This window comes from Ceratosolen solmsi, unplaced genomic scaffold, assembly GCF_000503995.2.
Source record: "Ceratosolen solmsi marchali unplaced genomic scaffold, CerSol_1.0 scaffold11, whole genome shotgun sequence".
In the NCBI taxonomy this organism is placed as follows: Eukaryota; Metazoa; Arthropoda; class Insecta; order Hymenoptera; family Agaonidae; genus Ceratosolen; species Ceratosolen solmsi.
Genome location: NW_011948416.1, coordinates 13,966,817 through 13,993,979, shown reverse-complemented (window position 1 = coordinate 13,993,979; position 27,163 = coordinate 13,966,817). Strand labels below are relative to the sequence as shown.

Below are 27,163 nucleotides of genomic sequence, written 5' to 3'. Positions count from 1 at the left end.
ACTTAATTTCCCAGTTAATTGCTTAATTTCTTAGTTTACCCCCCCCCCCCCGCTGCTTCCACGGATTCCGACACATACAAATGTAGTGTACTCGGCGGATTTTCGCACATGTTTCTCCCTTATCCCTCCTCGACCCACCGACAACAACACCGGCCGTCCCCACCACTCCCGTTCTACTCTACACTATCATTCCGCTTCCTCTTTAGCTCTCCTCGGCACTCGACCTGGCAACACGAGACTTTGCTATTGTTAATTAAGCGTAAAGTTCCGGTAAATTGCCACGACCGGTAATTACAGGGAGTGTTTAAACTCACGCGTACCCGCCCCTCACCCATTTTTCTCTCCTCTTGCCATTGCCATCCCCGAGGACTCCTCCGTCACGGTTCCATTAGCTCGCCCCTCCGCTCACAGTTGCACACAACACACACACACACACACACACACACACACACACACACACACGAGAGAGAGAGAGAGAGAGAGAGAGAGAGCCGAAGATACAAGCGTAGAGGCTCGGCACACCAAGTCTCCAATGTATTCCTAGTGAGGATGGCTACTTTCGTCGCGTTCATGACCTACTCGCGTCTTTCGTCATTCACCGTTTCATCGCGGCGGCATCTTTTCATTCGTGAGTTATGCTAAAAGCCAAGTATCATCGAGACAAGTAAGCTGAAGTTAAACACAAAACTGTAAAACGAGCCGCGCACTCGTAACCAAAAGTGCAAAGTGCAGTCGAATTATTCCAAGGAAACGGAACTCCGCAGCGGCGGGTACCACCCGATGTCCTCGTTTTTCGCATTTTCCACTTTTATCCATTCATTTAGCCTTTGCTCCCCGTCATACTTTTTTTTTCCTTCTTCTTTCGGCCTGCCGGCCGTTTCCACTTTACCGACATTCTTGCGAACGTCGCGGACATTTCACCTGCTCGAACGTTTATCTCACTGCACCCTCACCCAATCAGCTTCGAAAACGTCCCTAGCGTCGATAATTCTTCCACCCCATTCTCATTTGTTCGTACGAACACCGTCCAAGGACCCGGATAATACAACGGATTAAACGTCCGCTGCAGTGGCGAAAGGTCCGCGCTCCTTACTTCTTTGTGTTCTATCGCGTGTGCGAAGAAAAAGCGCATTTCCAACTGAGTGATTCGACTATTAAACGAATTGCGTGGGTGGCGCCCCTTGGGGTCGAAAAACAGGGAAAGACAGCGAATGGATGATATGCCGGGAGCATTAACAAACGAAGACGTGGTTATGGTGCACGTGGGATATATCACGCGGACCTGAGTCCTGACCATTAGGTTGAAAAAGCGCAGGAGACATTAAGATAAGCCAATTGTGCCGTGTCTGTTTCTACTCGAGGCGTCGCTAAATTATTTGCGTGTCCGCGGCTGTGCATGTCGCGTGTGAAACGATGTCGCATCCGTTTTTATTACATATTTGTGGCGCGCAAAGCGCCACATATCGATCGCGAGCTACTTTCTCGACTTTCCGTTGCCTTTTTGCCGACACAACATTGTGGCTTTAAGTTTTTCAGGATTTTTTCTCTTTTTTTTTTTTTTTACCCCATTGCCAGAATTGCTGCGCTGAGAGGGGCGGGCGGACGAAGGGGGGGGGGGCATCATAAGAGTGGGGGCATGCCGCATTTACTTTCAACTAAAAGAGAAAAAGAAAACAAAGGGAGATTGCCATGCGAGCTGCATGAACCTTAACGGCTGCGGTTTCCCTGGAGTGTAGCATATCCTCTTCTCCGCCCTGCGCTCTCCTATCCGCGCCCTTAGGTCTTTAGGATCGTTCTTTTTGTTCTGAGTTCGTAAAGAAACTTTGTTACCACTAACCATTGCTCTTCCATATTCGTAACCTGAACCCTTGGATGGATCGACTTCAGAAAAGACGACGTCAAAGCATTTCCATACATATGATTATATAGCGGCATCTCGACGCGACAGACGCCAACTTTTCTCAGTCTACGCAATTGTGGCTCGTCATGCAAAATTCGCGTGCGTGTGTATGTGTATTCCCACGCCCACATATAAGCATATATATACACATATTTTTGAAAAAACAAAGTTTTAAAAGAATTAATCATAATGGTGTGTTTTCTGTAATAGTCGCACAGACTGAAATAAATAAAAAGAAAAAAAAAAGAAAAAGAAAAAAAGACACAGATATTGCGAATACAGCAATACTTAACTTAAATAGTTTTCATTACAGTTGTGATTTCTTTAAGCTATGATAAAAACATTTTCTTTATTAAATTGTTATGTATACGTATAATAATATAGAACATAAATCTTTAATAATTCATTTTATAGTGTTTAAAACTATAAAAGCTCACGCACTATAGTATACAAATATATATTAACTTAAGTTTATCGTAGTATTTTCTATATAACATAAACCAAAACTTGAGTAAACTAATGTTGTTATTTGATATTATTTGTATTTTTAGTGTGTATTTATTATTATTTTATCTTATTCAACGAATTATGGTATAAAGAATATTGTTAATTGAAGCAAATTAAATAGTTTCCCCAAATTTTATGTTAATATTTAATATTTAATCATCTGAAATTTATTTCTAACCTATTTCGAAAATATCCATAAAATAGAAAACATTAAGAGAATCACAAGGCATTAAGCATCGACACTTACTTCTCTATATGAAATTGATTTAAGAAATGAATGCAATTATAGTCCTAATAAATGAACTACTATAATGGATAATTTTTTTTATAGATAAAGAACAAAATGGAGAAATAAGAAGAAATTTATATTATAAAATGGAGTCTGGATTTTTCTAGATATACACAAAATGATGGCAAAAGTAATCTAGAAAATTTGAAACGTTCGTAATATACGAGCATCTCATATATATATATTTATTTGTTTTTCACATATAACTTTATTTTAATTTTTTTTTCTTTTTTTTTTTTTCTTTTAATCCCGTGCTCTCTATTCACCAATATATCAAAACAAAATGGAAATACCGTAAAGAGCTGGTGTATTATTTTGAATTATCGCTTCCGACATACCAAGGCTAACGAGTTTCTTTCTGTGCTTGGCCTTTCATTCTTTATTTACTTCCTTAGACTCAGTGAGTTGAGTGCAAGACTCCGTACTTTCTATTCGGATAGCGAAAAAAAACGCGCCATTGAATGAAATTGTAAAAACTCACATTTCAATCAATTCTGGCATTTATTCATGATCACTTTTTTTTTTCAGATTTAGATATAATCTATCGATTGTTTAATAATGTATGCTAATTTAGCATGTATTGAAAGTAATTGCAATATAACGAAATTATCAATGCTTTACAATAACTATTAAGCAGTTATATATATCTTGAATAGAAATAAATTGGATTATTAACATTTCATAATGTTTAGTAGTTGTTATATTATTTTAAATAGCAATTTTAAATTAAACTTTAGCCAAAATGATATAGCGATGGCGATAAAGTTAATACTTAAAATCTTGAATTCCTAATTAAAATACATTTTAATAAAATTTATCCTAAGTAATGAGTACGTTTACATTATGTAAAGTTATTTTTCCATAATGTCATGCGCAATAATTTGAATAGAATTTTTATAATTAATGATCCGCAAAGACTGACTTTTGATTTAAAAGTCATTTTAATAAATAATGGTGAATGAATATTTGTAAATTTTACGATAAATTATAAAACAAATTATGATTTAATTAATTGAACTTGAAGTAATACTTTAAGCGGATTAGTAAATTTTTATAATATTAAATCAATAATAAATGCTTTTAATTATATTACATTTCAACATATATTTTCATCACTTTAAAAATAAACGTTTTTGATTTTTTTTTTTTAATAAAATAATCCCAATTGAATTTTTATTCACATCGCCGTATCATACAGTTTGCCAATTATAAAAATAAAGAATCCGCACAATGTGTTTTCGTATGTAAAAATGTCAATATTAAATGCCGCGAAAGTATTGTAACGAATAACATGTTCCGGTTCGTTAAAACAATATCATTATTAAAACATTATAGGTTTTAAATTTAAAAAAATGTAGACTATTAGAGAGAACATAAATATAAAAAATATGTAGAGGATAGTTGCGGAATGGGCATTGATAACATATAGGAAACGATAGGAATGCGAGGAAAATATCCTGTAACCGCAGGCATTACACGAGCCAATGACGTGTGCCCATGTGACCCGTGATTCGCAAATATTATGCAATGGATGAGGATCTGCAATGGGCAAGCAGTATAAAGACAAATCGAACTGTTAATAAATTTTGCAAGTTATGTTTGAAATTGAAACATCAAAACTGAATCAATAAACAGCAAAAATCTAATTAAAAACATAGCCATAACGTATTTTCAACGTTGTATTAACATATATTTTACCATTTTTAATAAACTATTGCTATAAATCTGTAAGCTATGTCAATGAAAATGGAAAAATTGATTGCATATATATTTTATATCAACGCTGACTGTACAAATCTAAAAATATTGCCCAATCTACATTTACTAAATCCTTTTTTATGAATTCGTATCGATATTACAAGAAGATACTATATTGCTTACTATATTAACTTTTTAAAAAGCTTTTCCTTTGAAAAAATGAAATATTAAATATTGAAACAATATTAAATTTTATCATATGATTACTTATTTGTTATTTTTTTTGTTTGTTTTTTTTTCTGTTTTTTTTTTTTTTTTTTTTGTTTGCCAACGATCACATTTTGTATTTAAATTACTTACAAAATTAACAACAAATCCTTGGATGTATTTTATAATAAAATTTAATGAGAAAATATTGTAGATATAAATATTTTAATTAATAAAATAACCGAGCACATAAATGATTATAAAGTCAAATGTTTTGTTCGGTCATATTTTACTTCCTTCCAATTGCATAATCGAAGCTTTAATAAGCGTCAAATATCAGAATTCACACAATAGTTATAACGACTAAATTGCTGACGTAACTGCGTAAATGACTCGTACGAGTGGATTAGCGATGGAATGGAAAAACGAAATAAAAAAGTAAATGGAAATGCTGGATTTGTGATTCTACACGTACATACAGCCGAGTTCACTAGCTATTATAAACTTGATTTTGGAAAATTCTTTTTGCTTGCGCATTAAAATTTCACGTTAATCCAATTCCTCCACAAGCATCTTGTCAGAGATGTAATGGTTCGCACTCTCGCGAAAATGTGCGTTCTCGCAAAATTTGCTGATAACACTAGTTATAAACTTTATTTTGACGGGGATGAGGGAGTTGTGAGTGTGGGAGGGGGGGGGGGGGGAGAAAAAAAAGAAAAAAAAACAGTATTAAACGACGCCATTGCCTAACTTAGTGGAAAAGAAATGGTTAATGCTATGCATCAAGCGTAATACATATTTTTCCCGTAATATTGAAATACTATTAACACGTTTAAAATAATAATTGGCCGTATTTTTTTTTCTTTTTTCTTTTTTTAATGGAAAATGCAATTGACGTGGATATTTCCGTCAACAGCAAGATTGCAATTTTTCTCTCAATAACCTCATCTGTGTTTTGCCCGAGTAATTCACGTTCAATAACATCTAAAAGGAAAAGAGCAATTTACCGCTCGGCACCTCGTAGTAGTTCCTCCAAGAATTTCTACGCGTACTTGGGAGTACAAACGAACGGGATCCCAACCGCGAGAAGCTCACCTTCATAAAAACAGTTTACCTATATTTACTCAGCAGTGCATCGATTAAATATTGTATAAGCGTGCCACAGGTGGCTGATAATATAACGGAAAATACGAATATTACGCGCTAGTGATATATGATAAGATGTAGGCACAATCCTATTATTACATCCTCTTTTATAATTTTGTTTGTTTTTCTTTTCTTTTCATTTTCTTTTTCTTTAAGAAACGAGGGCATATAGAGAAAGAATTTTATTTAATTAATGCGGCTTTAGTCATAAAAATTATGTTTGCTATTGAAATGTTCGTTGAATTTGTTGATAATTTTATTGCTTACTCTAATCATTTACAGAGCTGTGACGATGTATTATATCGTAAGGGGCTGACGGCTTATATTATTAACCTGCCGGCGGATAATCCACGAGTTTGAAATTTGAGTTATGAATTTATTAGAGATATTTCATAAATAAACTTTTCGACAATGACTTGCGACAAATTAACTGCGAGGATCAGTCTTGCAAAGTGATTGGAAACTAATAACATTTGATAAATGATTTTGTATAGACTTATCGATAACCTCTATTCACAAGGCGGTTCAATAATCTTACACAAACTTCATCACTGAATAAATAAATAAAATTCGGCCGAAAATAATTTAACTATCTCGTAACAGTAAGCCGACGTTAAAAGTTTTTTTTTTTATTTGGCCCAGTGATAAGCATTTCTCTTTCTATCAATAGCAATTAATAATATTATTATAAATAGCCGAATCTATTAAAGTTTCTATCTGCTATATATATATATATATATATATATATATATTAGTTTTTGTTACTATTCTTAAGCCGCAGAGCAGTAAACTAATATTTTTCCTAATAATAGATGAATGTAGTATATTTTTTAAAAAACATTTCTTAAAAACTTAACTTTATTTTTATTCTTTAATTCATGGTCTATTAATTTTTTACCATTCTTAAAGCGAATACCCAAATGATATTGGGCAAATTAACAAACATTTATCATGTTGAAGAAACAAGGCACAAATTCAAGAAATATCAATTATTGCAATAAACTTTACAGAAGCATCGTATTAATTACTTTGTTTTAATAATTATTCAGTGAGATGATTTTTTATTAAACTTTTTGTAAGAATGATTAGTTCGGTAAATTATTCTATTGTATACTATAATTATGTGGACTGTCATTTCTCTCTCTAAATTCAATTTAAGGGAAAAACCAATTGTAAATATTGAATTCTATTTAATTATAACAAATCTGTGTATTAATAATTAGCATATTGAAAGCAAACGTGTATGAATAGAGCTAATTGTGAAATAGTATCTCCTATTATTTTATGCTAATTATTGTTTTTATTATCAATGAATATATTAGAAATTATTAAATTTTCATTATATATAATTATGATTAGTTAACTGATGATGTTTCAATTTCGATAATTATGAATTTATTAGAGATAATTTTGAGTTTGCATTCTCATAGACGGAGAATTTAAGTAAAACATTAAATTTACACTTACAAATACCTATCGGCAAATTCCTATTATAATAATTGCGCTCCGAGTACGGTTTCACCGATCACCGTTCATGGTAAACTAAAAATAAATTAAAAAGAAAAAAATTAAAAAAATTGATAATATAATGAACACGTATGAAGAACCGTAGTGAATAAATTTTCAACAACTTTTTAAAAGATATGACTTCTCACGTAGAAGAGAGATGTTTTATTCTAGATATAGAAAAAAAAAAAAAAAAAAAAAAAAAAAAAAAAAATTTACGTTTCTACAATTTTAAATCTCATTTCTAAACTAAAATGAATGATTTTATTCGATACTATCGATCCATTTATTGTAATAAACTTAATGATTATTTGTTGGTTAAACGAAAGTAGTCAGAGACCGAATGACTCGCTAAAATCGAATCTTCACTCATAACATAACCGTGCGCACTAAATTCCTCACATAACCTTTAAGACGCGTAGTTATACAAATTGAAATATACATTTCCGCTATAATATTGGAACATAGGGGCTTTATTATTTCTTTATTATTTTCTATCTGTCACTATTCCACTGATTGGAAAGACTATCTTTCCTCTTCGATGCTCTTTGGATTTGTAATCCTAGATACGAATGCAATGAAATAACGATTAACTTTATTTTATGCGTAATTATGTATGAGTAATATCACCGAGCATAAAAATCACAACTTTTCTTAATATAATTTAAGCAAATATTTATCTTGATTAAACTGTCAAATAGTATAAATTTCATATTAATTTAATATTTCACAATATATCTTTTTTTTTCCCCCGTAGTGTGTAGGTTGCGAATAGTATAATAAAAATTGCTATCTCATTGTAAAAATACGAAAAACTTAAATGAGCTATTTATTCATTATGTAGTAATTACTGTCCTATAAACTTTCAAGTAAATCTATCAATGGTACCTTTGACAGTTAGTGAAAAGTAAAGTTCCTTTCTTTTCATGTCTCTTTTTTCTTTTTCTTTTCTTTTAGCCAGCCATTTTAATTAAGCGAATAGTTTTTCTTCAATAGCTTTTAAAAGCATAGCTTACACATTTATTTGAAAATGTCTATAAAGATAAATTATTCGATTATGAAAAGTTGGTCGATTTCTATTTTGCAGATATTAAACTACTTTCATAATTACACAACTGTCTATTGATAAGAATCCGTAAGATATAGCTTGGATGAGCTTGTTGATCGTTAACGTCTTAATTAAAAATTATCCTAAATCACGAATGCGTATAAAAGTACATAATTCTTACATTTTCACGTTAAAACTCATTTTGTATCGGATAGGTCGTCAACGAGTTTCATGCGCACGCAATACTTTTATTTTTGTTTAAAAGCTTTTTCCAAACAAGTATTACAAAAATGAGAGGTATGATGACAGCTGCAGTTACACACCACAGAAATAGAACGACGATATACGTTTATGGATTCAGCAACATTCGTATATGAACTCAACTCTGTCACGTGTTTCATGACTTTCCTTACGATTGAAACCATAGTTCAAGCGCTTATTGACTCATAAAACAATGATTTTATTGTAGCTAATGAAATATCTTTACGACTAGTTTTAGTATTTGTAATAAACAGTTCTCTCATGAAATTGCTTTACATTACATAAAGAGTTTCTATCTATAATAAAAAGAGTACCCAGAAATCTTATTAAAAATAATTTTACGTTAATGTTCCCGCATTTCATATTTTTATCTTTTTAATATCTGGATACATTTCGTCACAGTTTTCGACATACTCAAAGCAACTTTTAATTCATTCTTGTTCCACTTTTAGATGCGATTGTACCGTAAACTTTGCTTGCAGGCAGAATGCCAAAATGTTCGTATCATTTACGAGGACTAGATAGTTGTAAAATCGATTTTTTTTATTGCATATTATTTTCTCTCTTTTGTTTTTTTTTTCGTTTTTTTTTGTTTAATAAAACTCTGTCCAAATAAAATGCTGTTTATTTTATAACGAATTTTTTTTTTTTTTTTAATTGTTTTTGAATTGTCAGTAAGAGGCTGTGGCATTGGTGCGTGTACTATGGAATGTAAACGAAAATTTTTTAAACACAGTCGAGTGACTAGAAAATATAAAAAATACGTATCGCTATATCGTGTGTGTTTTTTTGTTTTTTTTTTTTGTTATCCAATTGATAAGACTTAAAAATTAGGGTTTTTCATACAAAATTAATTCGTTTAACAGACGAACAATTGAAATTTACTCAATTTACAAAAACGTAAATCTTAAAAGCAAAGAAGAACGTATTATAACTTTTAATAATATATAACTCCCCCGCGCGCGCGCGCGCGCGTGTGTGTGCATGTAGAGCTTTTACGATTTCGTATGACCTTACTTTTATGTTTAATTTCATTTCTTTATGAGAAAAAAAAAATAATAAACAGAAAAAACTTAATCTTCATACATTTTATTTTCTTATTCATTAGAATAAGCAAATAAATTTTAAACTCATTTATCATTTCAAATATTATTTATTATTCATCAGCCGACCGTCGTATTCCAATATGAAAAACTTACTTTGCGTAGCTTCGAATGTATAAATACATCTACGATCATTTAGTATTTCAAATTTTCAGTCCCGTGTCGCTCTCTGTCAGTGCCGAGTCACTCTCTGAAAATTTCCATACGCCTTCACTTTGCATTTTATTTACAAACCTTGTAAATTGGACATAATTAATGAAGTAAGGCATAAATGGACATTTCATATTGAGAAAATATCATTATACGCAGTTTTTTTTCTTCGAAATTCATATAGCTCGAGTAACAAGTGACCTTGTAAAGAAACGCCTTCGCATGACGGCCGAGAGCAATCCGTTAATAGTATAATAAAATCACTAAAAATTTGATATTTATGATTAGCGAGGGGTCACTCGACCTCGGAAGAAAAAAAGGATATCAGGCGCAAAGGCAAGAAGATAACTGTAAGATCGAGAGAAAATCTTTGCACGTTTGTTGAAAAAAGAGCTTGTGTAGAGAGTACATGAGAGCTTTGGGGATAAGGAGTGAACGCGAGATTATGGGGTGAAAAAAAAGGTGTTCGCTCATGTGAATTGGACTGGCGATGGACGAGGAAGTTTCGCTCCTGCTCACGTATGCAGTCTTGGAGCACATGAACTAACCCCGGTCGCTTTTTCCCTCCGATGCTGATGCTGCTTCGGACCGAGAAAAAGAGGAGAAGGGTAGAGTTCGGGATCGCCGGCCCCGAAATCGCCTATAAATCTCGCTAATCCGCATTTTCTTCCGAGAAATATGAGCAAGTGAGCGCACGAGTCAGATAAGAAGGGCCTCATCGAATTTCTCCCTCCCCCTCTCCCCCCATCGCCGCCGTCGACGACCCTGCCCCAACCCTTTCCAAGATACTTTTGTAATCGCAGCCGAGCAGACCGACGGACTGGGGAGTTATATTCCTTGAGAGTCACGGTGCGCGTCCGAATTTTCTCGAAAATGCGCGAGCCTTCATTTTCTCCCGAAACGTAATGGATACGAGATCCGCCGGACCACTGGACCGCCCACTTTGAAAATATATCGCACGAGAAGTAGCGAGCGTTTGAGAGAAAATTTTTGTCCTACATCCCGTTATTGCTTACCACCTAAATTCTTCTTGGAAATACACCAATATTATATATAGTGGGTATACACAATAAAAACTTTGCTTTATTTTATGGGGATGCGCACATTGCGTTCACTATCCGAAACTTCCATTACAAATATTATACGAGCTTTTCTTCTCACTACTATTCGACTTGATTCTCATTTAAATTATATTTATGGTAAATTACAGATGTACGTATTCTTTGTTTTTTAAAGAAAAAGGCGTACATTACGCGTAGTATCATTATGAAAGTAAAAAATTCGATTAAAAATTCCGAATTTAATATAATTTGTATGGTAAATACATGGTATAGGACGATGTAAATAAAATAGCGGAAAAGAATAGGTTTATCATGTAAGACGTGAAAGAAAAGAAGGCAGTGGCGTAATAACGTACAAGGTCGATTAGAGTATCACTATACTAACAGATCATGATGGATCAGTCGATTAGGTGCTCGTTCACCTTTTTATTTCATAAATCGCAATTTTCTCAGGTGTTCTATTCCTATATGGAATAGTATATCCGAAATTTGTTTCAACGCTGCTTTTAAACTATTGAAATTTTCGTTATTCTCACGCTATTATACTAATACAACAAGATAAACTGAAATTGTCTTATAAATATTCTTTCTCAAGATAAAATTAGAAACGGCGTTGTGATTTATTTTTATTTGAAATTAAGAGCAACACGATTAAAGCAAAAATCTTTAGAATCAGTTATATTTTATAGTTTACATTATTAAACGACATGATGTACATAAACACAGTTAATTTCATAATCCCTTAGATCAATTAATTTAAATAAAATATTTGAATTTCATGCAATATTTAAAATTTTACTCCTCTTTAATATGTTCCTAAAATTAAATACCTTTAATAACATCAATACATTATTTATGATTAATTTCTAATACAAGGTTATTAGAAAATAAAAAAAAAAACATTTGTAACATTATTTGCAAATAAACGATCGTCTAAAAATAAGGAAGAAAAATTAATTTTCTGTGAAGTAAAAAAAAAAAAAAAAAAAAAAAAAATATTATTACTCACATTATCGAGATTTTATATAATTTTATATGATTAAGCATGCTTTTATATTTACGAATTTACGATTTTATTCATTAAGTCTTATATTAGCTTCGTATCGTCCGTGGCAGTGGACAGGTTCGAATTACCATTACAAAAATTGTAATAAAAATTAATCAATATGACTGCAACAATACACACATTGTTATGCTTTATGCAACGAACCCATATGAAATAAAAGCAAATATAAAGCCCTAATTAAATCTATTAAGTATTCTAATTCAAATGTGAAGCATATTCGATAATCTCCAATAGGTATTAAATTTTTCCTTTTCAACTCTTTACGAAATTATATATGAAATTGTAAGTTTAAAAAAAATGTATAGGGTTCGAAATTTTCGGCCTCAATCATATATCTACGATGCTTTTTATAGATCTAAAAATTATACAATTAATGGTATAATTGTTCTAAAATAGTTTAAATTAAAATTCTATATTTAGGTCAATAAAATAAAAAGACGAAAGTAATAAAAAAAAAAAAAACAAAAAACAAAAAAAAAAACAAAAAAAAGAGAGAGAAAAAAGAAATAGAAAACGTCATAATATACGTGATAACCGATTCAAATTATAGATTTTTTTAATTATTTACTTTATCAAAGTTAGTTTTACAAAAATTACAGAAAATTCCCAATGAATAATTGTGCAATTTACATTAAAATTGAGTTTATTTTTCTATTTCGCATTTCATTATATAGGAGAGCAAAATGATTCAAAGTAATGGTAAAAACAAAATTGTACATTATGCTTCATTTTCGAAAAATATTCATTTTCACGATTACACGAATACCACATGTGAAATATTTTATTCATTAATTCAGAATTAATAAATACGTGTTAATCGCTTATTCAATATTTTCAATCTATTCTTTCTTAATAATTATCCAAGATAATTGTAAATCCAAGAGATTGCAAATTAAATTTGATTTGGTTATTTTGAATGAAATATTTCATTTAATAATCTTAATTATCAAGCAAATAAATCCTCGATTGTTCGTTTGGCAATAGCGTAAATATAAACAAACGTAGATAATTATAAGCCGATTTTTGTTGTTTTATTAGGAATTTTTTTCTAATTGAATCTATGAATTTTTTTTTATCCATTGCTTATGAGTTCATAGATGAGTATATAATAGAAAAATATATGAAAAATGTACGTGAATAATGAAAACTTCAGTTCAGTATGATTTTAATTGTTATTTTAACAGTAAATTTACATAACCACAAATATAACTTTTAGGAATTCACAAAATTTTGCCGATAAATCAACAGTTATACAATATTGCTTCCTGTTGACTGGATTCATTATTAAAAAAAGTAAACTAATTAATTTCATTGCATTATGCAGTGAGCACTCTATATTTCTGTTCTCGTCTATTAATAATTTGCGCAATTTAATTAAAATAAGATATTTGAAGGAACACTCGACCTAACATATTTTTATTTTCATTTGCTGAATTTAATTATTTTAATCAGATCAAACATACTTAAACTGACTAAATCGCCATACCTATATGCTCAAAATGTATTAAATAATTGTTATTTCTCAATCGTTAATTAATTAAAACAGAAAATTTGTAATGTGTAATAAGGTAAAAACAAAAACAAAAATCATATACCCCCATCTAGCAACTATTCATACATTTATATTAATAACCATGCAATCGATAAAATTCAATGTATACAAAATATAAATATTAATATCTTTACAATTAATTATATTTTATTAACTCTTAAATATTTTAAAAATAAATTTGTCCTAATATATCATAAAAGCTACTACTTTCTCTTATTCTTTTCAATATTAGGTTTTAATTTATAATATAATTATGAAATATACAAATAAATCATTTATATTCGTGCACGGATATATAAAAATATGATAAAGGAAAGATTAAATTGTCCGAATGATACGACGGAGTTAAAAATATCTCTGCATTTCTAACGTATATATTAACGTAGACATAATACCTCTCACGAGGTATTTAGATTTGTTACAAAAAGTGACAGGCTTTTTTTTATCGTATTAGACAATATTTTTGAAAAGAAGATTACTTTTTGCAAAGGCTTAAGTTGTATGTAAAATTGTTATACTTGGTAAGTCATTGCATACGTTCACATGATTATTGACTCGAAGAAAGTCGTTTTATACACAAAAGGCTGCTGGAAATTACTATCCGGTAATAAGAACACGTGTTTTATAATTTTTATATACCTATTTACCCGTCTCATTAAATACCATTATTAGCAATGACATTTTACTCCGAAATGTTTTATTTAATTTCTCTCATATAATCCCACTTCTTCTATTATTTACATTTAGTTGTTTAAATTTAAAAATTTTTATTTACTGACACATGCTATAAATTGTTTGCCGTGTTTCACGTATTTCACAAATGGAAAATAGAAGGAACTATTTCTTAATAGGTTTTAACAATAAGACTCCCGTTATTTATATCGCCTTTATAATATTAAAGTTAGTAATATGAAGATTTTCCATTGGTATATATTATTTTCTTGAAATTTCTGCTGAAATAGCTAATCGATTTCGACGTATAAATTGGAACGATTGTACATTCATAAAATAAATAGATTCCAATTATCGTATAAGAAATTAATATTGTAGTTTTGTTCGGGGCACGCTCTTTCAAATGTATAAAAAAAGAAAAGAGCATTTGTAAATTAATAAGATATTTGTGTAATTGCTCGAAAGAGTTATCACTAACTGACAGACTGATTGTTAAAATAAAGAGTTAAAAATAAAAAGTTACTTTTTCTATTTGAAGCACGGTGTAGCTGTAAAAATAAAATAAATAATAAGCCACGTACATTAAGAGCAAACTGCAAAACACAAATGATACAATGCGCAATAAAAAAATAAAAAAATAATGATCAACAACAACAACAACAACAACAACAACAACGCTAAAAACTACAGCAACAACAACAAAGAAATGACTAAAAGAAAAAGGGAAAAAATATTAAAAAAAAAGGAAAAAAAAATAAAAAAAAAAAAAAAAAAAAAAAAAAAAAAAAAAAAAAAAAAAGATCAGAAAAACAAAAGCATAATAAATTTATGCTACAGACAAAGTGGATACACGAACAACAAGAAGAATAACGGAGTAAATATTGGATGATTTTAAGAGGACGAGGCTGAGGCTGCAAAGTAAGTAAGCTCTTAGAGACTCGCGACCCTCCCTACAACGGCCGATAAAAAGTTCCGTTTAATAAAGTAAATACTGCAACATTTGGCGACCCTTTTACTCCTCTTAAAGCTCCCATTATTACAAATAAAAATTTAAACTTGAAAAACGATATTGTGTAAAGCGAATTCGTTGGTAAGCCCGCAAATATGGCTAAGCTATCTCCTCTCTATGAGCCCTTCGACCCCGGTTTTAAATCTATTTGAAGCTCTCTTTTTTTCCTTCCCTCGACTAACGCGATGGTAAAACATTTTACAAAGCTAACATGCAAACTCAGTAGCAAACATAAATGAGCGCATTAGCCGTAGTCATTGAATTAAAGATAATAATTAACCGCGTATCAAGCAATATGTAAACAAGCACCAAGCGTTTAAGGGAGCGTGAAATGTTAATTTTATTAGTATTTTATCTTCCGTAGAACATGTTCTTAATAGTTAAATGCCCACGTGTGCGTACCTCCGAGCGCGCGTACACGTACTATTAAACATACGTAATTATACATGGTTTCATGAATAGTGTAGGGCAGGATAAGTCGAGCGTTGCTCGCCTTAATGCCGTGATCATGAAATAATAAAACAACGACGCGCTGCCAACGCTTATAAGAATCGCGTTGATTTTACAAACTGTGGGCTAACATATAAGTGCGCGACTGGAAGTAAAGTTAAGTGCTGAGCTCATTTCAACGATTATAAAAATGATTTTAAGAGTCATAACGTGACTTTATGCATCAAATTACGAATGTTTGAGGGGTAAAGACGGAAGATAAAATATCGGCATATTATCTTGCTTCGGCGTATGGTTTTATGATCTTTACTTATCGCATGCGCACGAACGACGGTCACCCGTACCCTATGCGCATGGATGCGTGAATCTAAGTATTCCGTTTATCTTGGTGGTGTAATGTTGGCTTAATTATTGATAAAGCAATGATCAAACATGCGAAATAAGGGCTACCTTCCACCCCCTAGAAATTGAAATGAGCGTGACAAAGGTAAAAGCCGACGTCATAATGTCATAGTCGTCTGTCTATACAAGCTACAACAGCAGTAAAAGCAACGGTAGCAGCAGTAGCAGCAGCAACAGTAACAACAACAATAATAATAATAACGACGACAACAACAACAATGACAACAACGGCAACACGGACGATAATATTAACAATAACAAGGGCGAAAATAATAACAATAACAAAAACAGAAGCAACAGCACAGCAACGTTAATAACAATAATAACAATAATAATAATAAAAATATAATAACAATAACAATAACAACAAAAACAACAACAACAACAACAATAATAATAATGATGATGATGATGATGATGATGATGATGATGATGATGATGATGATGATGATGATGATGATGATGATGATGATGATGATGATGATGATGATGATGATGATGATGATGATGATGATGATGATGATGATGATAATGATGATAATGATAACTTTGCATGGAGACAAATAAAATTTTAGGCAGAGGCGCAACAAAAAAAATGTTGGGGTGGCGTAGTGGAAAGTAGGATGCATTTGGCTGGTGGTGTCTGGGGGGCATTTGGACGAACCGTAGACGATGGCGAGGTGGTGCGTCTCGTTGCCGTCAGCGCACACATACGAGCCCTCGTGTCTCTCCAACGAGGTCGTGGCTACGAGAGTGCTACTTATGAAGTCGTTGACAACTTTGGCAGGCTCGACGTGCATGATGCCACTGGCGAGGTCCTCGACCAGAGGTTGGCCGTTCCTTTTCCACATGATCGTCGCCCCGGCCGGTACCTCGCTGCATGTGATGCTCCAGGGCTGGCCATCCCGCACTAACGCGTCGCCCATGTACTTCACTTTATTGCCGACCAACAGATGATACAACAGTTGATTCAGAGATCGGACAACCAAGTACACGTGCTCCCAACCCTCATCATCAACCCTTCAACGCGTCACATTCACCCCACTCGCTCATTCGCTCGCTCTCTCACTCGCTCTCTCGCATTTGCTCACGCATTCTGGATAAAAAATAGCTAATGAGTCAGGAGAGACTGGGATGTTTCGACGTTTGACGAAAGATCGACAGCGGTGTGCGTTTGATGGTCGTAAAAGCAAAGACACGACGACGACGACGACGACGACGATGACGATGACGAGGACACGATTACGACGACGACGCTCCTTTGAAAATCGTTCGTCGAGTCGAGGGCCTTTAGCTTCGATTTCGATTATTGAAAGCGCTAATGGCTATCTACGGAACTCGTTCGTGTTTTATGCAAGTAATACCTTCACGAATTTTATCTCCATCGCGGATCAGTTGAAAATAGATTTTAACAATAATCCTTAGCGAAAAGTTGTTGTGGCCGCACGCAGAAAAAGCCTCGTTGTTTTTATCGATGTTTCCATTTATTTTCGTTATTTTGCAAATAAGCGAAATATTTATATAGCATATAAAATATATCTCCCGCCCACCCCTCCACTTAATACATCACAATAGCAAAAATCCCTATTTTCATATTGATTCTTCATTTTTAGCCGCAAAATACGACTAGGCGATCGATACTTCCCCCCTACCCCCTCCCCCTCCCTCCGACGCTCCCGAGCACGTTTTTCAATGTTAATTTGACGTTTTCGGCGTGCGGCGTTTAAACAATTTTCTTTTATTTTCACAAACGGTTTAATGTACTCCTTGCTATCATTTTTATCTGTGGGGACTTCATTTAATTGAGGATAGTATAAATAAAAGTATTTTGAAGTGAGTAAAAGAAAAGAAAAGGAAGAAATATTTGAAAACATTCCATGAGCAATATCTTAGAGCTCTACGTTCCACTATTCCGTGCAAGCAGAAAATAATAAAGAAAAATAGAAAAGCGTAAATTTGTCATTTGCAGACCAATATCCATAAGATAAGAGTATAATCAATTCAGCTCTGTTTCACCATTATCTATTGTTCAAAAATGAAATATATTCCATTAGAATTATTTATCAAGAAATTTCGTATTTAAAAAGTGCACCAAGACGAGGATACTTCAAATTTTGACGATCACGCCTTAAGGAAATTATAATGCAATATTACTAAGCTTACGTAATATTCGCTTTCAATACGTATATGTATATGTACGCGCATACATGTATGCACCCCCCCCACCCTCTCATCATCCTCCTCCTCCTCCTCCTTCTCCTTCTCCTCTCTCAACCACACACGCACGCACAAAAGCATCCTCATCTTTATGCAAATAAATCTAGGTGCTTGTTGCTCCGCGGCAATGATAAAGAAAATTCAGCACAATGCAAACCAGCCACGCGCAATCAACATTTCTATCCCTTATTTCTGCAAGCATATAAGCATAACATCTATAAAAATCAATACAGAACGGTATATCTGATAAGAACAAGAATCTTACGACGTATTTATAAATCGAATGACAAATAGCGACTGAAAGACCAATAAAACTTTATATGAAAATGTACGTTTCGTCAAGCGAATAAATTCAAATGAATTTCCACCGTAAACGTCATTAAATCATTGATATGCTTAACAAAAAGGCTAACATATTATTAAATAAGCTTCAATGTCACGTTATCATTATAATGACGGAACGCATGAATATTCCAAAAAACTGACGATGTCACGACATCGCGCGATCCTACGAACACATGCATAGACATGCACATTTGCAGATCAAACATATACGAATATCGCTGTCCTTTTCTCGTCCAAAGCTTAGGCGCCTAGCCAATGTCACCGTATTCATTTTTCAGGACCTCTGTGCTTCCAAACAAAACAAAAAAAAAAGTTAAAAAAAAAAAAAAGTAAAAAAAAACAGTAAATGCTTCATTCCTATTTCATTGATATTGTTTGAATAATAATGTATGTTAGAAAATTGTGGCGCTAGAGACATTCTTAATATCCAATTTTAAACCTCGTGAAAATATTTGTCTGGTCTCCTTGGCATAAGTTCTTTCATAAATGTCAACCTCAAACGTCTCCACTAGATAACAGAATGAAATATTTGAATTTCGCTTATGACAATTTAGTCATAAACCATCCCATCAACGTATCTCAAGATTGGAATAAATTTATTATTGTGGCAAACCGTTTAGGCGAAGGAAACAATTTTCTTTAAGTTTGATTAATAGCTACGCGCGGGTGAGGGGTTGGGGTTGGGGGGGGGGGGGGGGACATCATGTAAGATACAACATACGGCCATTTGAAGGAAATTTCGTATTAAGAGCGCAATTCCCCTTCGTAAACACAATTTAACATATTATAGACAAATAATTGTAGTTCCATTGTGTTGCGATTTACGTACGATATAGATAGAAAACGAGAGAGAGAGAGAGAGAGAGAGAGAGAGAGAGAGAGAGAAACATTAATCTGAAAACAATAGATTCTTCAAAAATGCTCGTCATCCAATTCGTTGGATTTCAAAGTAATGATAAACAAAGACGCGCTCGCCATGCAATGCGATCGGTAAACAGCAGTATGATTAAGATGAATAAAAGAAGACGAAGAATTTAATGAATTCATAAATAAAGCAAAATTGAAGCGAGCGCAGCAAATTGAAGGCAGTAACGTAAGAGGTCTCGTTACGACAATGGCATGACAATATTTCCATACAAAGTCGAAAGAAAATTCGATTTTAAGTATATTATAAAATAGGGCTATTAATGCGATGTGTATATAAGAGAGAAGGTGGGGGGTGGGGGGGGGGGGGGGGGAGGCGCGTGTCACGTGTGCCCGTCTCTCTCACGATAAATAGTGGCAATGGCCCGGTCGGCTCTGTAGCTCTAAATAAAACTGGTTACAAATAAAACGGGCGTCGCTGTGTCGATGACGCATAAAAGAATGACGTAGCCTGACACAATGGAGAAAAGCCTCGACGAGATAGCAGACGGACAAGATGATTATACCAAGTCGCACGGCTAATCGAATTAATGCATTTATCTCCTATGCATTTGCCGACTCGTGCGTCCGTCTTTGTATGTTTTGTGTGAGATAATGAGCTTCGAGGATTGTCTTCCCTCGGGCATTAAAAGTCGCCACCTTGATAAAATCATTGATGACGAGAGTGCAGAGATTTATGGAGATGTGAGAGGTTAAATGGCCGAGAAGGAGGAGAAGGTGGTGGTGGTGGTAGTACGGGCAGTGAATTTCGAATGAATTTATTTTCCATTTAATTGAGTTGATGCATCGAGCTGAAAGATACAAATGTCCTCTATAGGATTATTCCGTTATTGCGTGCGTCAATTGATAAAGCAACGAGCAATCTCTTTAAGACAGATAGGAAGATAAAATTCTATCGAGATACGAATCTTATAAATGACCAACGAAACGACTCGATTGACCATGGTTTCGAACGAAACGCCAGTACGAAAAGATAATATATGAAATTCCCTGAAATGTCACGAGCGAATGTCTCATTCTACTTGAATCCCCGGAGTCGCTCGATTCTATCGCTATCTCGTCTTTGTATTTCCACGTATAGTTTATAAAACTTGGACGTTCATATACATTTTCAGCGCTTACAATGACGACCTCACTTTAACAGTCATCGTCGTCTATATTTATTTTGCATTTGTTCGTATTTCAACTGTACGCAATCAAGATTAATTAAGTCAAGATTAATGAGTATAAATGACAATTAGACTTTTTCGTGATGAAAATAATTGAATGAAGAATTGAATGAATATGGATCGAATGGCCATCGTAATAAAGGGGGGAGGGGCGATATTTTTGAGAGCCAATCTTTGTTTCTCCGACACTGTAAGGCTGCATGCTGTTTGATTTTGTCAAATGCCACTGACGCACACGCGGAAAACCTTCGAGGAAAATGAGCCTCACCGCAAGAGGCAAAAATCGTGTAAATGACTTGAGGACGAATACAGTGAGTACATTGAGTAAAATATCTTTTGTGATTAAACGGAAGTCAGTGAGAGAATTTAAGAGGAATTACAAATATTTTGTATTAAACTTCAACGTTATTCAAACGTTAAATTACAACAACAACAACAACAACAAAAACTCAAGAAAATCTGAAAAAAAATTTGGATTTTTTTTTTCTTTCTTTTTTTCAAACATTTATTTAACTTTCAATTAATTTATCCAGCTCATCTATCTTTTATGCAGAAGAACGAAAGATTTTTTATTTGAAATGCAGATGCGAATGTAAAAGATAGGCCTTGTTAGCGGCCAAACACACATGTTGATACAGATTTTATTATGCGACTATGAGAAAAGAATTGAAGTTATTACACCCGTTACGACTCGTTGTTATATAAATTTTTTTTTATCGACCTGAAGAAGCATTCATTTTCCATTTTTTTTATTTATTTAAATTGATACTTGTGAATCATTTCCCAATAAATGCTTCTTCTCAAAATATTCGTTCATCGTGACAAGTATTTGTGTATTGATCCTCAATTAAATTCAGGTTAAAAAATTATAATCTACATATTATTGTCCAACTATCGCTATTACATTAAAAATTATTAATATTATTATATCACTTTTTTTTTTTTTTTTTTTTTTTTTTTTTTTTTTTTAGTAATTTAGTAATGCAGTTGTATGATTTCATGATTAAAGTGAGAATTCCGTGTTGTTCAAATAATTTTTTGAATGCTTGTTCTCAGACCCATAGATCCAATTCAGTCAATTAAAAGTAAGGCCAACATTATACAATTTAAACGAACAATACACATGTAAATGAAACAACGAATAAATACACATGTAAATTGTAAAACTTTCTCTTTCCAGTAGTGACATTTATAATCGTTTATAAATGCAGAGGCGCTCGCATGGAGCATTGTGAAATTTCTTTTTTTTTCTTTTCTTCTTCTTCCTCTTCTTCATTTCTTTTTTTTTTTTTTTTTTTTTTTTTTTTTTCGTATTATTAATTAACAAACGGCAAATTATCGTCCGCAAATACAAAGTTTTGCAATTTCGAAGCGTCGTAAGAAGCAAATTGGCCCATTAAGTGTGGTGAAAAATACAAGCTTAGAGTATAAATATTAAAGTGATTTTGCTTGTTGGAAGAATTCGTGGTAAATAATAAATAAATAAATAAAGCGTCGGGAGGATTATGCTTTGAAAAGCGAGAAGTGTAAGAAAAAAATGGACGAAAGTTGTGCAAAAGTAATATCATTTAAGGACGGTAAGAGAAATTCCTTGGTAGGAAATAGAAACATTTATGATAATGTAGCGAGAGCTTAGTACTTCAGAATTTTCATTACGCTGAAAGAGTCTCTGGCTATATTAGAATATAGCAAAGTGAGCGCTGTACATATAAACAAGTGTGATTATCTCGTGGAAAGGTGGAGGGGTGTAAAAAGAGAGTAAAAGCTCGTAGGTCGTCGAGGTCGTCATCGCCGTGAAAAGAAGTTTTAGCCTTTTAATAAACTCTTTGTGGTGTGATTGCACGAGACGACGACGACGCCGATGATGAAGAAGAAGACGACGACGACGACGACGACGACGACGACGACGACAACGATGATGAAGACGACGACGACGACGACGACGACGACGACAACGACGACAGCGACGAATCAAAAGAGATACAAAATTGTAAAGAAAAAAAAAGAAAAAACAAAAGTAAAATGTGGAAATATCGAAAATATACCGAATAGGCTTGGTATAACGACGCAAGTTGGCCAAATGCTCGCGACGCATGCGTGGGGTGTGCCAAGTGCGCACTCGCCCAAGCACACTCCCACACACTCAAATAATGGAAACTTTTTTTTTAATTCACTCGTGGAGTGGAGGTTCGTGACTGCGGTGGCGCGCGCTCGCATACCCGCACTTCCCCTCGTTCCCTAAATACACTTCTCTGTCAAGGGCGGACAGGCGTCGTCGCGAGTGCCGAAGACGAGGAGACATTGATTTCTTTCTCTTTCGCTCGCTCGCCGTAGCGCAGTTTTTCGCCTTCGATAATATACAAATGCCTGATCGATCGTTGCTCGCCGAATGCACAAATGAAGAAGATAGCGATCGGCCCTCGTCGAGCCGATATTTTTTCCCGTCATTTTAATTAGTGCAAAAAAAAATGTTCCACACCACTGCAGGTAATGGGGTGATGGAAGGGGTGGGAGGGAGGGAGGGGGGGTTGATTGTGAAAGAGGCAAAGATAAGATAAAGACGAAATATCGCGTTCGCCAGAGCGACGAGTAAACACTGCTCTCTCGTGATCGCATCTACAATTTGATTAAGGACGACAATATATCGGGCGAGCGATTAGATTCCATCCCCAGGATCAAGATTGATTTCAGCCAATAATCAATAAACGAAGCTTGGAGCTTGGAAGCTCAGATGCTCGGGAGCACTAAAGCTCGCAAGCTCGGGCACCAAGATACGTAGCTAAAAGATGAAGATGATGAAGAAGGGAAAGACGAAGAAGGGGATCTGTTCAGCGTTTATATAATAATGGGAGCCAACGATCGAGAGCCGCACCGGCATAAGTAATACGGGGCCACGGTGCTCCAGTGGATAAACACCAGCGGATTACATCGTACCGCCGGTTTAATGGCGATTGGGGGGGGGGGGGGGGGGGGGGGGGTGGTATGGTATGGGATGGGATGTGGTAAGAGGTGGGAGTTGGGTTAGGCGATGTGGTGGGGAGGTGGTTAGGGACGGAGAGGGGTAGCTAGAGTCCAGGAACGCGGACTTCGCCACGAGAGGCGCGGTCGGCTATCGTCCGCTGGCGCACTTACCTGAATGCACCTCGACGAGGGTGCAGGCTAAATATAGCAGACCGAGCATGACAATCACAGCCTGGCTCTCCATCTCTCGGCCTTACGTCGTCCCGTCCTTCGCGCTGGCTCTGGTTGACCTCCTCGCGTAGTCGTCGACGGTCGGGCTCGTCCTCGAGACACGAGCCTCCCTCTTTCTAACCTCAATGTCGGTGGGCCGCTGGCCTACGGTTGCTCGCGACTGATTACGGCCCGCGCAACGCGCGCTTTTCCACGAGTGCGCACACGCTTGGGAGACAGATCGCGAGACACAGAGAGAGAGAGAGAGAGAGAGAGAGAGAGAAAAGGTGACAGCGACAGTGAGGAAGGGAGGGCGGAAGGAAGGGAGACGTAAGGCTCACGCACAGAGACAGAGGGATAGATAGATAAATATAGAGCGAGATAGTGACAAAGAGAGAGAGAGAGAGAGAGAGAGAGAGAGAGAGAGAGAGAGAGAGAGAAGCTAGGGGCGAGTGGCGGGAGGCTCGAGGAAGGCCGTGGAGTCGCGGCGTAGCTCGGCTTAACTTCTTCGAGGAGCAAAGTCTTGGGCGAGTCGATGCACGGTACCGCGACGACTCCCGAAGCTCTTCACGTACGTACGTATGTACGTCCCTCTCTCTCTTCCTGGCACTGGGGAGTCGCGAGGGCCGAGAAAGGCGCGCGCACACCGTTTATTCACGGGAAACGGCAAGGCCGCGCGCGGTAATGGCGGCCGTCTTCTGCTCGGACTCGCAAGTCCGCGCGCGGTAGTGGCGGCCGTCTTCTGCTCGGACTCGGCGGCGGCTGCTGCTGTCTGTCTCCGATGTTCGCTATTCGCCCGTAAAAGACGCGATCGCCGTGCCTGACAGATTTGGTGAAACGTCAGTGTGTCCGGAAGCCGGAGCGCGAAGCGAGCGACGCGGAGGGTCTGGGAGGAGGGGGCAGATAAGCCAATTCGCTCGGAATATACGGCCGACGCGCACGTCTGGCCCAGTACTGGCCTGGGCTCTTTCTCTCCTCGTTCCACTCGCAGTGCGAAGCGCAATCAGGAACGTGCCTATGCGAGCCAGGGCCCGCGCAATTGTCGACTTGCCGCCCAATGGCGACTTACGTCGATTCGTACGCGCATGTCGTCTGTCAGCCCGACGTGACTGGCTACTTTTATTCGAACTTCGGTCAAAGATTTTGGAGCGCTCTTCGCGAAAGTGATAAACAAAGCGTGAAGCGTACAAGCGCCGCGCATTTTTATAAATACCTCTCGGCGATAATTGTCGTCGCAGTTTTGCGTCCTCGATGTCATGAGCCTCAGTCCCAATCATATTTCTGCGCATTATCTATAACGTATTTATTTGTCGTGCGTCGTATTTATTTGCATATATCCACGCCCAAGGCTGTACGATAGATAATCAGGGAGAAAAATTCACACATTTTTTTTAAATACACCACTTTCTCTTTTTAAATCCCCGTCTATTTAGGCTTGTATATAGGCTCGTCCTAGGACAAAAATTTCCTACTTAATGTAGTATTTCGATACGATCGAAGCATTTTTAAACCACGTCGTATGTCTAGATATGTTGAATTTTTTCAACTGATATCAGTATGACTTATTCATGTAAATTTAGAAGATTAAATTTTGATATTAAACGCTCGTTAATATAAAATTTGCCATATTTTTTAATCTTTCAAATTAAGATTTCAATAACGTCAGACGACGATTGTAGCTACGAATATCAATTGGACAGATTTACTTTAATGTTTTTTCTTCTCCTTTTTGCCTTTGTTTTTTATTTATTTTTTTTTTTTATTTTTGTAACAATGACTGTGTGCCCCTCTAACTTTTCCCTCCAAATTCTCTTCATTTATATTTCATTCTTAATTATGATTACAACAATCTCGTACGCATTGACAAAATAATGAGAAAACGATATATTTTACTTTTTATTCTACTATACCGCGAAAACTTCGGATAGCATTTGGCCGCGGACTAAGATAAAGAATAATCATTCGAGTACGATACTTATCAAGTCTATCTAATTATGAGCACTGTTGCTTAAGCAAAAAAAGCTTAAATGGATTGTTTCGTTGTTTTGTTACGTGCAAAAAGAAAAAAATTAACAGCTTTGTAAGGTGGGGATTTTCAAAGGGATTTCCAATGTCTTGAATCGAACGTCGATTCACCGCTGTAGCCTGAAAAAAATACGTTTGCCATTGCTATTTTAGCATTGACGAATAATCCGAAATAGATTGCACGTCGTCGTATGAAATTCTCCGTCGATTCTTCCGTGTGGATTTTAAAGAGCCAGGCGAATTAAGGACAGGGGCCTCGGACGACGAGAAGTACGTTGTGGAGGGTCACGTGCTATTACGTAAATTTTATATACCCAGCTACCGTAGCCCTCCACGTGCGCATGCGCGCGCGCTCGGCATACATAGCGCAAGCTCGACGGTTGCTTTTTAAGTGTGTGCGTTTGGATGCGCGTTTGCGCACGTGGGTGTGTGCGGAGCGTGAGCGCGCGCATGTGTTGCGTACGGTGCCGTGCTCCGATGCAGGGAAATGCGACAGTAGGTGTTGTTAGTAAATATGAGTTGGATTAATTATGAGGCCGTGGAATCGGGACTCCGATCCATTTTACCGAAAGTTCCTAAATTTCTTCGCGCCCGCGCCCATCGAACTTCATATTTTACTTGAAGAATACTAGATATTTGTGAGAAATTGATTTTTCGTGTATTTCTTATATTTATTCATTTATTTATTTATTTATATATTTTTTTTTTTTTTTTGTTTGAATATTCTTATATTTTTAAACGCTTAGATATAACCTTCAATGTGACAGCGATTGTGGTCGTTTGGAAATTGTTTGCATACTACTGGGCGACGATGAGTGCTGTAACGCCATCTGTAGGAAGACGAGGGTTTTATCGCGGATCGTGAAAAATTTTGTAGGACTTGAAAAAAAAAAAACAAAATAAAATAAAAATAAAATATTCCGGTAAATCATCCAGATTAGTTGTACTTTATTTGAGCATTGGGCGAGCAATTTACAATAAATCTGTAATCCGCATTAATTTCCAACTCCTACTTATTTATATGCGCATTCGCCACTTATTTCTGCACGATTACGATGAAATTTTTGTGTAAAAAATTAATTTCATATTCACGTGTCAATTTTACTTAAAACTCAATAAGTCATTTATTTATCTAATACAAAGGATATATAAAACATCTTTTGCATGTGTGAACGTGCGCGCGCCCGTGCCTGCATATCGATGTGTTTGCGTATGTGCAATAATATATTTCAAACTGTTTTGATAAACAAGCTTTAAGATATTATTAACGATAATGTTGTAAAAG

The 27,163-nt window shown here is 35.1% G+C and overlaps 1 protein-coding gene across 1 annotated transcript in view; it reads right to left on the bottom strand.

Moving 5' to 3' along the window:
- Positions 1–24,094, bottom strand: part of Bsg (immunoglobulin domain-containing protein Bsg) — a 30,905-nt gene extending 6,811 nt beyond the window's left edge. Inside the window, exons 1-2 of the mRNA XM_011495987.1 lie at positions 23,815–24,094; positions 16,692–16,961 (exon numbers count right to left, since the gene is read on the bottom strand). Coding sequence (XP_011494289.1) covers positions 16,692–16,961; positions 23,815–23,887 — 343 coding nt within the window. The 5' untranslated portion in view covers positions 23,888–24,094. The remainder of the gene's footprint in view (positions 1–16,691; positions 16,962–23,814) is intronic.
- Between the last annotated feature and the right edge of the window lie 3,069 nt (positions 24,095–27,163).